This window comes from Orcinus orca, chromosome 6 (genome assembly GCF_937001465.1).
Source record: "Orcinus orca chromosome 6, mOrcOrc1.1, whole genome shotgun sequence".
NCBI classification, from domain to species: Eukaryota; Metazoa; Chordata; class Mammalia; order Artiodactyla; family Delphinidae; genus Orcinus; species Orcinus orca.
The window spans coordinates 87154358-87167642 of record NC_064564.1 but is presented as its reverse complement, the minus strand read 5'-3'; the positions used below and the strand labels follow the sequence as shown (position 1 = coordinate 87167642).

The following is a 13285-nucleotide window of genomic DNA, read 5'->3' as shown; positions in this document are numbered from 1 at the left end:
AGCCAAAATGGCTAAAGTGAAGAATCAGTTACCTTAACACAACTTGCTAACGGACACACAAAATAAGTCCAGATAAAGCACAAATGCTCACAGGCACAGTTCAAAGCTAAGACTGCTTAATGTTGAGATGCTGAGTGTAGTTCCTGGGGAAGGAGCTTGGTGGTGCCACTCCCACTGCTTGGGGTGCTAGGGGGTGCACCAATGCCTCTATAATAGCTTGCTGTAAAACAAACGCTGAACCTATTTTCACTTTTTGTCTTTTCTCATAAAAGCGAAAATCCTCTTCAGATTTCTTTCCATTAGTGAAAGCAAGTACTAATGTATGTCTTTTGTGAAAGCAAGGTGGCAGCAAGTGAACTTTTGGAAATACCCACTTGTTTGGGCCAGAATCCAAGCTGGGAAACAGGCAAGAAAGACTTGGTTCCTACCCTCCAAAGAGTTTTTAGTCGTGGTTGGAAGGAAGGGGACATTCAGGCTGCTCTTGGAGGAGAAGCAAGGAAGGCTTCTTGGAGGAAATGATACTTAGGCAGAAACCTGAAGGATACATAGGAGTAAACAAGGCAAAGGGCATCTGGGGAAAAGAGTGTTCCAAGCAGAGAAAACCAGCTGTTCCATAGTCTGGAAACAAGCAAAGGGTGGAGCATAGACAGGGCAGAGATCATGAGTATTAAGGGCCAAGGGCAGACTTCCCTAGCTGTCCAGGGGTTAAAACTCCATGCTTCTACTGCAGGGAGCGTGGGTTCAGTCCCTGCTAGGGGAAGTTCCACATGCGAGCGGTGGGCCAAAAAAAAGAAAAAAGAAAGGAAAGAGCCAACGGCTTTGTAGGTGGGAGCTGAGGCTTTTTCCCCTAGCTTTATTGAGGTATGATTGACAAAAATTGTATATATTTATGTTGTTTGTGATTTCTTGAGGTGTATGTGGTAATGATTACGATATGAATACATTGTGAAATGATCACCACAATCAAGTTGATTAACACATCCATTACCTCACGTCCTTACCATTTTTTGTGTATGGTGGAGAACATTTGAGATCCAATCTCAACAAATCTCAAGTGTACAATACAGTATTATTAACTATAGTCACCATGCTGTACATTAGATCCCCAGAACTTATGGGTTCTGTAACTTAAAGTTTGTACCCTTTTCCCCCACCCTACCCTTTTCTGTGAGCCCCTGGCAACCACCTTTCTACTCTATCAGTTTGGCTTTTTTTTTTAGATTCTACATATTTAGGTGTCACACAGTATTTGTCCTTCTCCGTCCGGCTTATTTCACTTAGCATAATGTCTTCCTGGCTCATTCATTTAGAAAATGGCAGGATTTCCTCTTTTAAGTCTGAATAACATTTCACTATATATATGTGCATATACCACATCTTCTTTATCCATTCATCCACTGATGGACACTTGGGTTGTTTCCATATTTTGACTATTGTAAATAATGCTGCAATGAACATGGGAGTGCAGATAGCTCTGATATACTGACTTCATATTCTTTGGATATACACCCAGAAGTAAGATTGCTGGATCATATGGTAGCTCTATTTTTAATTTTTTGAGGAACCTCCATAATGCCTGTACCACCGTGGATGCTGAGACTTTAGCGTGGGGGCAGGTGGAGTTTCCAGAATGTTTCTCACAATTGCGGGAATCGTTATTTCTCTTGGGGATAGGGCAAGAGAGAATTAAGGGAAAATGAAAAGTCTAGGTAATGCATAGCATCCCGGAAGGCCACAGCCAACTTTGGTCCCATCCACAGGGCTGCAGTTTTCTGATCATGACTGGACGAGCGTCACTCAGCGGGGAAGCCCACCTCCTTGCAGTTAGTTAGCCCATTCGAAGTGAGCCCCCATTTGTGCTGCGGCCGCCTCTGGGCTAGACACAGAGCCGGGAGACCAGGCCTGAGCATTCACTGCCCCGGCGGATGGGCGGGAGAGCACCGTGCTGTCCGCAGGGTGATGATGCTGCGGCTGTGCCCTGGCCTGCAGGCGGCGCCCTGCCATATATCTGTCTTTCCCTGCCGGAACTGGGATGGCCCGGAGCGCCCCGCCCCACGGCGCAGGTTTCTATTTCCCCGCCGGCCCCACTCTGCGCGGCGGCCGCAAAACTTGCGGGTGAATGGCGGGCGCGGCGGCGCCAAAGTGGGACTCCTGGGGGGCTGGGCCCAGCGGAGCCCGAAGACGCGCGCGGCTGGCGCTGCCCGGAGCACGGCGACCGCGTGGCTGAGCTCTTCTGTCGCCGCTGTCGCCGCTGCCGCCGCTGCGTGTGCGCGCTTTGCCTGGTGCTGGGCTCGCACCGCGGCCACCCGGTTGGTCTGGCGCTGGAGGAGGCGGTGCGCGTGCAGGTGGGGACGCGGGGGCGTAAGCCCGGGAGCAGCGGGCGGGGAGGGGCGTACTGGGTTCCACTGACAATTCCCGGTTGGGACCAGGACCCCCAAGGCGGCCCAGAGAGCATCTAGGAGGCCGACCTGTTGTTCAGAAAAAGAAACAAGCCCAAGGAAAGGCAAGGCCATCATTTAAGCATAAGAAGAGGTGGGTTTGGGAGTGAGAACTTGGGCACCCCGGCCGGCACCGGATATCCCGGACCTCACCCACCAAGGCGGGTCCACCACACTGCCTTTGGGCCGGGAGAAATTCTGCCTTTTAACAAAGATGAAAAAACCCCTCCCGCTTCGAAAACATCTGTGTTTCCGGAAAGCCACACAAACACCTCCTCTGGTTTTCCCTCCTGGAATTCAGAGAGGGGCTGAGGACCGCCTGATCGCCCTGGGAGCGGACAACCCTCATAACAGCCTGGTGAGAGCTAGGCCAGACGGTTCGTGGCCAAGAAGAGGAGGGTCCTGGAGGCCGAGGCGGGCCTTGAACCCAGGACTGCCTCCCACGGGCCCATTCTCACCTTGGAGCTCTCACCCATGCTTATTCTTAATAGTGGAAGGGGGCTCTGGACTCTTGTTCCAACCTTGTGGCCAACTTGTCCAGTGACTCTAGTCAGACCCCTCCAACCTCTCTGGGCTAGGCAGGCCCTCCTGTCACAGACAGATGTTGATTCTACCACTTCACCTTCAAGAAGTCGTCTGTGGTTACTCCAGTCCCACAATGACCTGTTCCCTGCACAGCATGACTTAACACCATCATGGTGACAACCTTGGAGCTCCACTGTGAGAATGGGCCACGTGGGGGCCAATCTAGCAGGTAGAGTCCAGGATTCAAGGCTTGCCTCTGCCTCCAAGATCTTCTTCTTATCTATAAAATGGTTATAATAATAATTTAGTTCCTCAAAATGCTGTTTTCAGAGTTAACAAGAATGCTTTCAGAGATACAGCTTCTAATAGGCAGGTCCACCCACCTACCCCTTTTGCATCCACACACCCACCCACTCACCTGTCTGTTCATGCATCATCCATCTGCCCATTCATTCATTCATTAGACATCCATTCAACTCATACCTGGTGCCATGAGTCAGGGAATAGACCAATTCTTCCCTGACCTGGAGGAGTTCCTTGGCTAGTGGGGGAAGAACAAACAGTGACAACACAGTATGATAAGTATTGTAATTGGGGAGTCTGAGGCAGTGGTCAGTGGGAGCCAAAGAGAGGACAATGTGAACTAGGGACAGGAAGCCCAGCAAGACTTCCTGGAGGAGGAGCCATTGGAACTGGCCGTGAAGAATAAGTGGGGTTTCACCAGGTACTAGACGGGAGAAGCACCCTGTGACTGGAGGTTTCAAGCACCAGGAAGCTGAGTTATCCTTGGCTGATAGCCAGGAGCTGGACTTGAAGGCTTAGAAATCACAGTGGGGTATGAATGTGCTCCTGGAAGTTGAGGCTATGGCTTATACTTGGGTTTCTATTGTGTTCCCAGCCCCACCACTCACTCCCAGACCCCCAGCTAGAATAAAACTGCACACCATAGCAAATGCTTGTTGGATATTAAAATAACAATACAAGCTATGTCTATTGAGCACTTACTGTGTGCCAAGCACTATACCAAGCACTCCGTGTACTTCTTATTCTTTACAGCAACTCTGTAGGGGTGTCCCCTTTTTTTGTAGCTGAGGAAACCGAGGTTCAGAAAGGTGAGATCACTTGCCCAGGTCATGTGGAAGGAGAGCTGGGACTCAGACCTAGGAGGTCCCATCTGAGTCTGGGGCTTAGGCTCATAACTTGCTCCAGCTCTCCACTTGAATTTGGCAGCCCCTGGTAATTCTGTTCAATTCAGCAAACACTTCTGGGTCACCCCCTGGTCCCTATGGGGGATCAGGAACCAAGAATGGAGCAGACCTGCCCTCAGGAAGCTCCCAGTTGGTCCAGCAGCTGAGTGTAAGGTGAGCCATAAGAAGGTAAGATGGAGGTAAGGCCTTTGGAGAAGTGGCAGTTGCGAAAAGCAGAGATAAGGAAGGGAGCCATCTTAGGTGGGAGAGGGGACCTCTTACCCATGCAGGTCCTCTGAACCCCAGTCCAGGCCAGAGGACCACAGACCAATCCTGGATGCAAGTTCCATGAGAGCAGCTCCGAGAACAGGCGCCAGCACATTATAGGTACTCAGTATTCACTCTAGAAGTGAAGGCTCTTCCCCTGACCCCAAGCTGCTTCCCTAAAGTCCTATTTGAGGGCCTGGAAAAGCAGGTCACAAGCAGGACTGTCCTAGAAAAAAAGGGGGCACCTCGAGGTTTGGAGAATACCTCATGTGGGCCTCTGAGGATCAGAGTGGCCCTACTTCCAGCTCATCTTCCAACTTGCCTCATGACTTTGGGCAAGTCAGCTCACCTTTTGAGTCTCAGCTCAGCTGAAAAAAAATACAGGAGTGAGAGGACATGACCCCTGGGGTGACTTGTTATCTCAAAAGTGACAACATTAAGACTTCTCTCCTAATACTTTCACATACAGAAACTCACCCAAGAATGTTTAAAGAATTTGACAACCAAGAAGCAGCAGCAAGTTGGCAACATAACCCAGACAAGATGCTGCTGAGAAGCTCAAGGCGAGTGGGGGATTCTTCCTTATGCCAGATGAGATGTCCACCTTTGCCCTTGGACACACAGTTCTCCCCAATATGGAGCCAAGGGACAATGACAAACAGCCTCAAAGGGGCAGGTCAGGTTTGGTGAGACCTGGGGCTTCTGTAATTTAGGGGGCCCTTTTGGAGAAAAAGAACACAAAATTAGTTGCAAGATCACGAAGGGGCCATGCCAGGGAGGGACCTGGGGCTCCTGTTTCATTAGCTTTGTGGTGAATCTGCCTCTGCCCAGACCCCTAGCCTTGTCCCATAATGCCTGACAAAATGCAGGAACGGCCTTTCCTCCCGCATGGCCAAAGCCATTCTCTTGGACAGACTAGTCCTCCAAACCCAGCACCCCAGACTGCCTTAAGCAAAGCAAAACACAAGATAAGGAACACACAAATCGCTCTTTAGGTTTCACTGTTGAAAGAAAGTAAATAGGTATAAATGTATTCCATAAGTATGTACTTTCTTCAGGCTTCTCCTTGCATCACACTGTTTATTTAAGTGGATTCTTTTGTGGGTTTTAAGTGGGAAGTTGGGGCTGACATTATCCCAGCTGCTGTTTTGACTGTGAGAATGGTGTTGCTCTTAAAGGAACGTTTTAGGTGAACTTGGCCAATCCCTCCCCTTCTCACCCTCAGCTGCCACCGCCTCAAAGTGAGGGCTGGAGTGGGTTGCCCTCCCAGGGTCTGTCTCACTGAGGGCCCTGTGAACCCCAGACTGGCCACCCCAAGTCAGGCAGGGAGATTGGCTCTGACGACCACAGGAGTAGCTGGCACCCAGACCAGGCCACAGAGTTGGCCCCCCGTTTGCCCAACATCCATTATCTTTCGGGCGACAGCATGCCCCAGTTTACTGGGGACAGTTGTGGTTTACACCTGTGGCCCTGGGTTAATTATTAATCATGTCATGTCTTCAAGAGCAAGACTCTGGGTATAGGCAACTACATCAGTTCAGAAGGATTTGGGAACTGAAAGTTGGCACACCTGAAGGGATGGCGGAGGTGCTTTGGGCTGTTCAGCCAGAAGAACAGAGTCAGGGCACAGTCTCACTGTCTGTAAATCGCTAAGCAGATATGGTTTGGGGGTCCCCGAGGAAAGAGTTAGGATCCGTGTGGAAAGTCTAAGGGGGCAGGTTTCAGCTTCATCTAAGGAATGGTTTTCTTTTTTGAAGCTTTTCCCCAACTTTTAAACTTTATTTTGAAGTAATTACAGATTTATAGGAAGTTGCAAAAGTAGTGCATGACCCTGGATGGATGACAAGATTCCTTGCCCTTCCCCCAGGCCCGTGGGTGGGCTTTTACTGGTGCCTAGTTCATGGATGAAGCGGCTCTCTGTGAATCTGGTTTGATGCGGGTCAGGTGGCCCCCTTCCCGCTCCCAGGACGCCAGGTGCCCAGGGCGCCCTCCTAGATGACCCGGCCCCAGCATGGTGTGGCTGTCATACACCCCTCCACCTCCACCCCACCGGGGTCCCTCACTCAGCTCCTGCCCGTGGTTCTGACGCCAAGTTCCCTCTTTGTTTTTGGCACCTGAGGATTTCCCTTTTGTTGTTGTTGTTTCTTTGATTGTGGGTTGGTTTTTGGGGTCTTGTGGGGGTTTTTTTCAGCTTGATCGCGTAATTTTAAAATTTACTCATCTTATCAGCATTTCCGTATGTTGGAAGTAGGAAGGGGGATTTCCATGTCAGCTCCTTCTCCCTTTTTGACCAAAACTATATGTCATGTTACATATGGGGGGTTTTGTGGTTGTTCGTTTAAGACCCTAACCCTTCCCTGTGTCATTAAAAGTTCTTTGTCAGTGTCAGTATTAGAGGCTGTATATTCCATTATAGGGATTTACCATGATTCATGAAGCCGTTTTCCTAATGTTGAACATTTAGATCACATCCAGGCTTTCACTCAAGTAAAACAACGCTGCAGTGATATTTGGCACCTTGATTTATTTTCTTTGGGACACGTTCCTAGAAGTGAGTCGCCTGGCTCAATAGGCACAGACGTTTGTAGGGAGTCTGGTGCGTTCCGCTGAACTGTGGCAGGCGTAGTTGTGGCACAGAGGTCTGGGGCAACCATGCCTCTCCGTCCTTGCTTACTCAGAGGCAGTACTAGGGAAAAGGCCATTTGCCTGAAAATTAATCCATTAAACAGCTTGGTAAACAAATTAAAACCAGTAAAGTTCATAATTGACCAACGTCTACTGTTCAGAAGCCAACAACCAGGCCTACCCATCCACGCCTTTCCAGAGAGCAATCAAGAAGGACTTGATCATGAATCCCCAGCCAATACCCATTAAATGATTTTTCTCTGACATCCTTGTTAATAGGCTGTTTGCTTCCCCATCATGGCTTTTCAGCGCGCTCATACATGCCAGGTGTAGGGAAAATCAACACTTGCCTGCTGCCCTAACTTTTTACTCAAACTGGGATGAGTTGACAATATATAGCAGAGTGGTTACAGTTTTCTTTCAAATCTTCCAAATTTTCCACAGTAGCTTTTGTTACTTTTGTGAACAACAACAAAAGAGTATATAAATACATGATATATATATAGATATATATTAGCTCATTTTGAACCAATGTGGCCCAGACAGTGTGCTTCCTTGTTTCATTTCCAGAACTCTCTCTCTCAGTCTTTTTTTTTTACCATATTGCATAATCAGCCTCATCTTGCCTATACTTAAGTTTTGTACGCTGAGATTCATAACGAAGTGTAGTGTCATTAAGCTTATTTTGTATATTCTTCTTTAAAAAGTGGATCTGTAGAAACTGCTTGGAGCCCAGTTGGTTGGGAGAAGATATTTGCTCTCAGTTTCTGTAGAAAGGTCCTCCGTGTACATATGTTGCCTCCAAAATGTGTGGATATATCAAGCGTTTAGAACACATTTTCTTTCCTTCGTTTAGTCATTCAACAAAGATATATTTCTGTCCAGGCTCACTGACTCATAGAAATCATGTTGTAAGTGTGGACTAATTCCCAAGCTAGCCCAAAGCCAGTTTAGTCAATATGAGGCTCTAAACTCAGAGCCTCACCACTGCCTAGAACATTGCATGGGAAACACAGACTTTGGGAGCCCATCCCGTAGATCCTGCCAAACCACACATTCCTGCCCCACTAAGGAGAGAACATGGCACACAGGGGAGCCTGCCCACCCCCATGCCTGCCTGGGTACCAAGGATCTTTCTGCTGTGTGGGCTGTACAGACATCTGGGCTGAGGAAAGAAGCTGGCCTGATTTTTTTGTTGTTATGATTTTATATTTTAATTGTACTGGTAATACATGAACACATCTCAGTTTTTAAAATTTAAATAGTTTATTAGAATACAGTGTACAGCTATGGAAAGTACAGAGTGAGAGTCCCTCTTGACCATCTCCCCAATCCCACACCTCTTCCCAAACATGACCAAACTAACAGACATTTTATTTTTTTAATTTTTGATTAATTTATTTATTTTGGCTGCGTTGGGTCTTCTTGCTCCGTGCAGGCTTTCTGTAGTTGCGGTGAGCAGGGGCTGCTCTTCGTTGCGGTGCGTGGGCTTCTCATTGCGGTGGCTTCTCTTGTTGCGTAGCATGGGCTCTAGGCGCATGGGCTTCAGTAGTTGTGGCTCATGGGCTCTAGAGCGCAGGCTCAGTAGTTGTGGCGCACAGGCTTAGTTGCTCCGCGGCATGTGGGATCTTCCCGGACCAGGGCTCGAACCCATGTCCCCTGAACTGAGAGGCGGATTCTTATCCACTGCGCCACCAGGGAAGTCCCCAGACATTTTAAATGCACTTGCAAACATGCAGATGCGTATATACATGTACACTTTTAATTTTGTTATCTTTTACATAAATGGGATCATCGTATATATATTATTCCGCAACTTGCCCTTTTTCACACGGTGTCTTGAAGAGCTTTCCACGACAGGACATATAGGTCTACTGCATTCTTTGTGTGTGTGTGTGTGTGTGTGTGGCAAAATACACGTAACATAAAAGTTACCATTTTAACCATTTTTAAGCATATAATTCAGTGGCATTAATTACATTCACAGTGTTGTACAACCATCAGCACTCTTTCCAAAAGTTTTTCATTACCCTAAATATAAACTCTGTAATCATTAAGCAATTACTTCCCAATCCCCTCCCACCAGCTCCTGGTAACCTCTAATCTACTTCCTGTCTCTATGAATTTGCCTACTCTAGATATTTCATATAAGTGGAATCATACAATATTTGTCCTTCTCTGTCTGGCTTATTTTATTTAGCATCATGTCTTCAAGGTTCATCCATATTATAGCATGTGTCAGAACACTGCATTCGTTTTAATCACTGAATATTATTATTTCATTGTATGAATGCAGCATAATTTGTACAATGAACATACATATATACTTCCCATGTTGAAAATTTTGTCCAACTTTTCTCTATCTCCAACAATGCTATAGTGAGATTCTTGGTACACAAATCTTTGTGCATTTGTGCACATGTGAAAACATTTTCTAGGATCAATTCCTGCAAGAGGAGCTGCTGCATCAAAGGATTTAAGCGTTTAAAATTTTGATATTATCATATCACCCTCTAAAAATGCAATACTGATGGACGCTACCACCTGCAGTGTATGTAAGTGCCTATTGCACACACCCTTATGGACTCTTGGTATTATCCATCAGTTAGCATTCTTCCAGTCTGATGGCCTATATATATATATATATATATATATATATATATATATATATATATAATTATTTTTTATTTTCTGATTATGCTGCTCACTTCCTTGATTGTTTGGGACGCAGAGACACCTGTTCATACGTCTCTTGGCATTTGTATATCTCTGGTCCATTTTTAAATTGAATGATTTCTTTTTTCACTATATGTTATGGATAGTAAGCCTGTGTAGTTTGTTACTTGTCATGGCTTTGTTTACAGTGCCTTACCTCTTGGGAAGAGTTTCTTTTTTTATGTAGTCCAACCTGTCATGACTCCCATTTTGCTATCTGAGTTTTGGGTTCCTCTTACAGAGGTCTTCCCTTCTCAAATTTTTAAAAATAAAATTGTTTTGTATTTTATTCTAGTAGGTTTATTATTCTTTTAATGTATAGTGCTTTGATCTATTTAGAATTGTTTGTTTGTTTAGCTTTTATCGTGGAAAACCTCAAGCATACATATGTGTTTTGAAGCAAATTGCAGACATTCAATTTCATCTGTAAAACTCTGAACATATTACCTCTATAAGATAAGTACTCATTTTTAAAAATATATAACCATGGTATCATCATCACACCTATGAAAATTAACAATGGTTCCTTAATATTATCAAATATCCAACCAGTAGTCACATTCCCAATTGTCTTATAAGTGTCACATTTTATTTGTTTATTTGAATTAGGAGTGAAAGTTTTCAAAATGCTATTGGTTGATGTATTTTTTAAGTTGATGGTTAACATGCTCCTCTGTCCTCTATGTGTCTTCTAAATTGTATCTTTAAGTTAGATCTAGAGGCTTAATCAGATTCAGATTCACATTTTTCACAAGAGTACTTCATAGGTGGGGTTCTGTCTGAATTTGTTTTTGTATACAGAATAAGATAAGAATCTAACTTAGTTTTTTTTTAATACATGATTAATTGCATGCTGTACCAATACCATTTGTTGAATTATATATATAATTATATTAATTATATATACGTATATACATACTTTTCTAAGCTATTCTTTGCTCTTGATCTTTTTGTCTATGCCTAAGCCACATAGTTTTAAACGCTGTACCTTTACAGTTTGTTTTGATATCTAATAAGGCAGCTCATCCTTCATTGATTCTTTTTTTTCGGCCATGCCACACAGCTTGCAGGGTCCTAGTTCTCCGACCAGGAATCGAACCAGTGCCCTCAGAAGTGAAAGCCTGGCGTCCTAACCACTGGACTGCCAGGGAATTCCCCTTCACTGATCCTTTAAAAGAAATTTTTTGCTTTTCCTGTGCTTATTCTCCCCCATGGTAATTTAACATTTGGTTAATCTGTATGTTAAGACTTTGATTGGGATTACATCCAATTTCTAGACTAATTTGGAGACAAATGGCATCTTTATAGTATTCAATCTTCCTAGCCAGGGATATGGTTTTTCTTCCATGCATTCAGATTATTTTATGTCTTTCAGTACAATTTTATGCTTTTCTTTATCTAGGCCCTTACAGTTTTTGTTAGGTCTAGTTTTAAATATTTTGCTATTTTTTTCCTACTGTTTTAAGAATGATCTTTATTTCTCCATTCATTTTCCAATTGGTTATAGCTGGTACTTAGGAAAGCTTTTTATAAGTGCTGAACTCACTTTTTAGAAGTTATAATAATTTTTTTCATGTTGATGCTTTTGGATTTCCTGGTTGGCAATCATATCATCTGCGTTTGGTTTTGTATTGTTCGGGTTTTTCTTTAGGCTCATGCAGAGTCAAGTAAAACCTGGCTGACAAGGAAATTTACTGAACTCAGATTACTACTTGATGAAGAGGAAACTCTGACCAAGAAATTCAGTGAGAAAAACACGCAGCTTGCCCTGCAGGCGTACAGGGAGCAAATTGAGTCTTATGGGGAGCAAATCGATGTCATGAACAATCTCTCCAACAGGGTCTGGAATACCAGCCAGGAACCCAGTCCTGTACAGCTGCTGCAGGTAATGCTGGGTTTCTGCCCTCACAGTGGCCACCGGCTGCCACATTTCATCTTGGTTAATGTGGCACTGAACACAGTATTCACACACTGAGTAAATACACAGAGAACTGCCTTGTCAGCAGGTAGACTGATTACATTGTTAGGAAGATAATATACATCTTGGACTAATTAAATGACATGAACAGCCACCATTTTTGAGGGCCTCTGTGTTCCAAGCACCTCAGGTATCTTAGCTCTAATATTTACTAGAACTCTGCAAATTGGATATTCTCACCCCATTTTACTAATGAGAAATGGAGGCTCAAGGAGATGAAGGGACTCATCCAAGGTTATACAGCTGGTAGGTGGCAGATCTGGGATCAGGTCTGTCTGACTCTAAAGCCACAAGGCATCACTGCCCAGTCCTCTGACAGTACAGTCTTAATGGAACCATCACTCCTGGAAAGGCAGGCACCTTTGCAAAAGCTACTAAGCAGACTTCAAGAGTGGAGTCACAGTTTGCTCAAAGGGGAGAGAAGGACGGGACTCCTTGGCCAGTGGGCTCTGTTGAAGGCTATTATCCTGAAGGAGAATCTAAAAACTAGCCCCTATAATATTCACTACTACAGTTAGTGAAAGCATGTTGCTGAGGGTCATGTTCCCGTCTTCAGGGAACCATGGGAGAAACTCCTCTCTTGTGTCAGTACTCCTGTGCAGTCACCTGTGCACTTGGATTGCTTTTCTACTCATCTAACTCTTCCTCTTTCTTTCTTTGCCATAGCTTCTGGGAAGCTCAGAGCCAAATATGTTTCAAATAGCTGGGATGAGACTTCGTGGCATACAGTTTATGCCTCATCTCACTCTGGCTTCCAGCTTACAGTCTTATCCTGGTTTTCTCTTGGCTTCATTTTTCTCACTGTAAAGGAAAATCTTGCAGCATTAGATAACTTTTGTAAGATGCTTTAAAGGTTTGTGGGATGAAGCAAGGTACAACTAAGTAAAGATGACACTGAGTTGAACCACAGATTAGCATGGGCTCTGGCTGCAAAATAAGACAGACAAATAAATGTCAGTACAAGACTAGTCAAGCCAGTCCCTGGAGGCTGTTTCCACTCTTGTGCCTTTATGTGGCCTTGGTCAATTCAGCCTGTGTCTCATTGTTAAATAACAGCCACAACAAAAAAACCCTAACAAAATATTCTGGGTGAGGTGCTCTCCTAGGCACTTTAGACGTTGTACTTTAAGAGAGGCAAGATGCACAGAGGGGCACGTTTTTTTTCTTTTAAAATAATGGTACATTTTAGGAATATCTGATTCAAAGGGAGGCTTCCATGGAGAAGAATGCTATTCTTCCATCATAGATACAGTTTCAGGGCTTTCTCAACTCTCTCTCTTTTTTTTTTTTTAATTCTCTGGTGCCCAAGCTACTGATTTTCATCATTCGTCGTTCCTTCCATTTGTTAACTCATATTTTCATCAAATATACACTGAGCAACCTGATTGCAACAGGCCCCTGCTTCACATTAGGAGCTCATGGGTGGGGAGACATGCTCAGAAAGTTACTCACAACACAGCACAGCTAAGTGAGCTAGCAAAAGTGTGTCCAAGAGAAGTCCAACTCTGTATGGGGAATCAGGGAAGGCTTCCAGGAGGAAGTGACAGTGG

At 44.9% G+C, this 13285-nt stretch overlaps 1 protein-coding gene across 1 annotated transcript in view; it reads left to right on the top strand.

Annotated features, from left to right (window-relative positions):
* TRIM14 (tripartite motif containing 14) overlaps window positions 1-13285 on the top strand; it is a 34155-nt gene continuing 20870 nt past the window's right edge. The window contains 4 exon segments of the mRNA XM_012533615.3: window positions 1-2345; window positions 4887-4954; window positions 4956-4980; window positions 11409-11642. Coding sequence (XP_012389069.1) covers window positions 1926-2345; window positions 4887-4954; window positions 4956-4980; window positions 11409-11642 — 747 coding nt within the window. The 5' untranslated portion in view covers window positions 1-1925.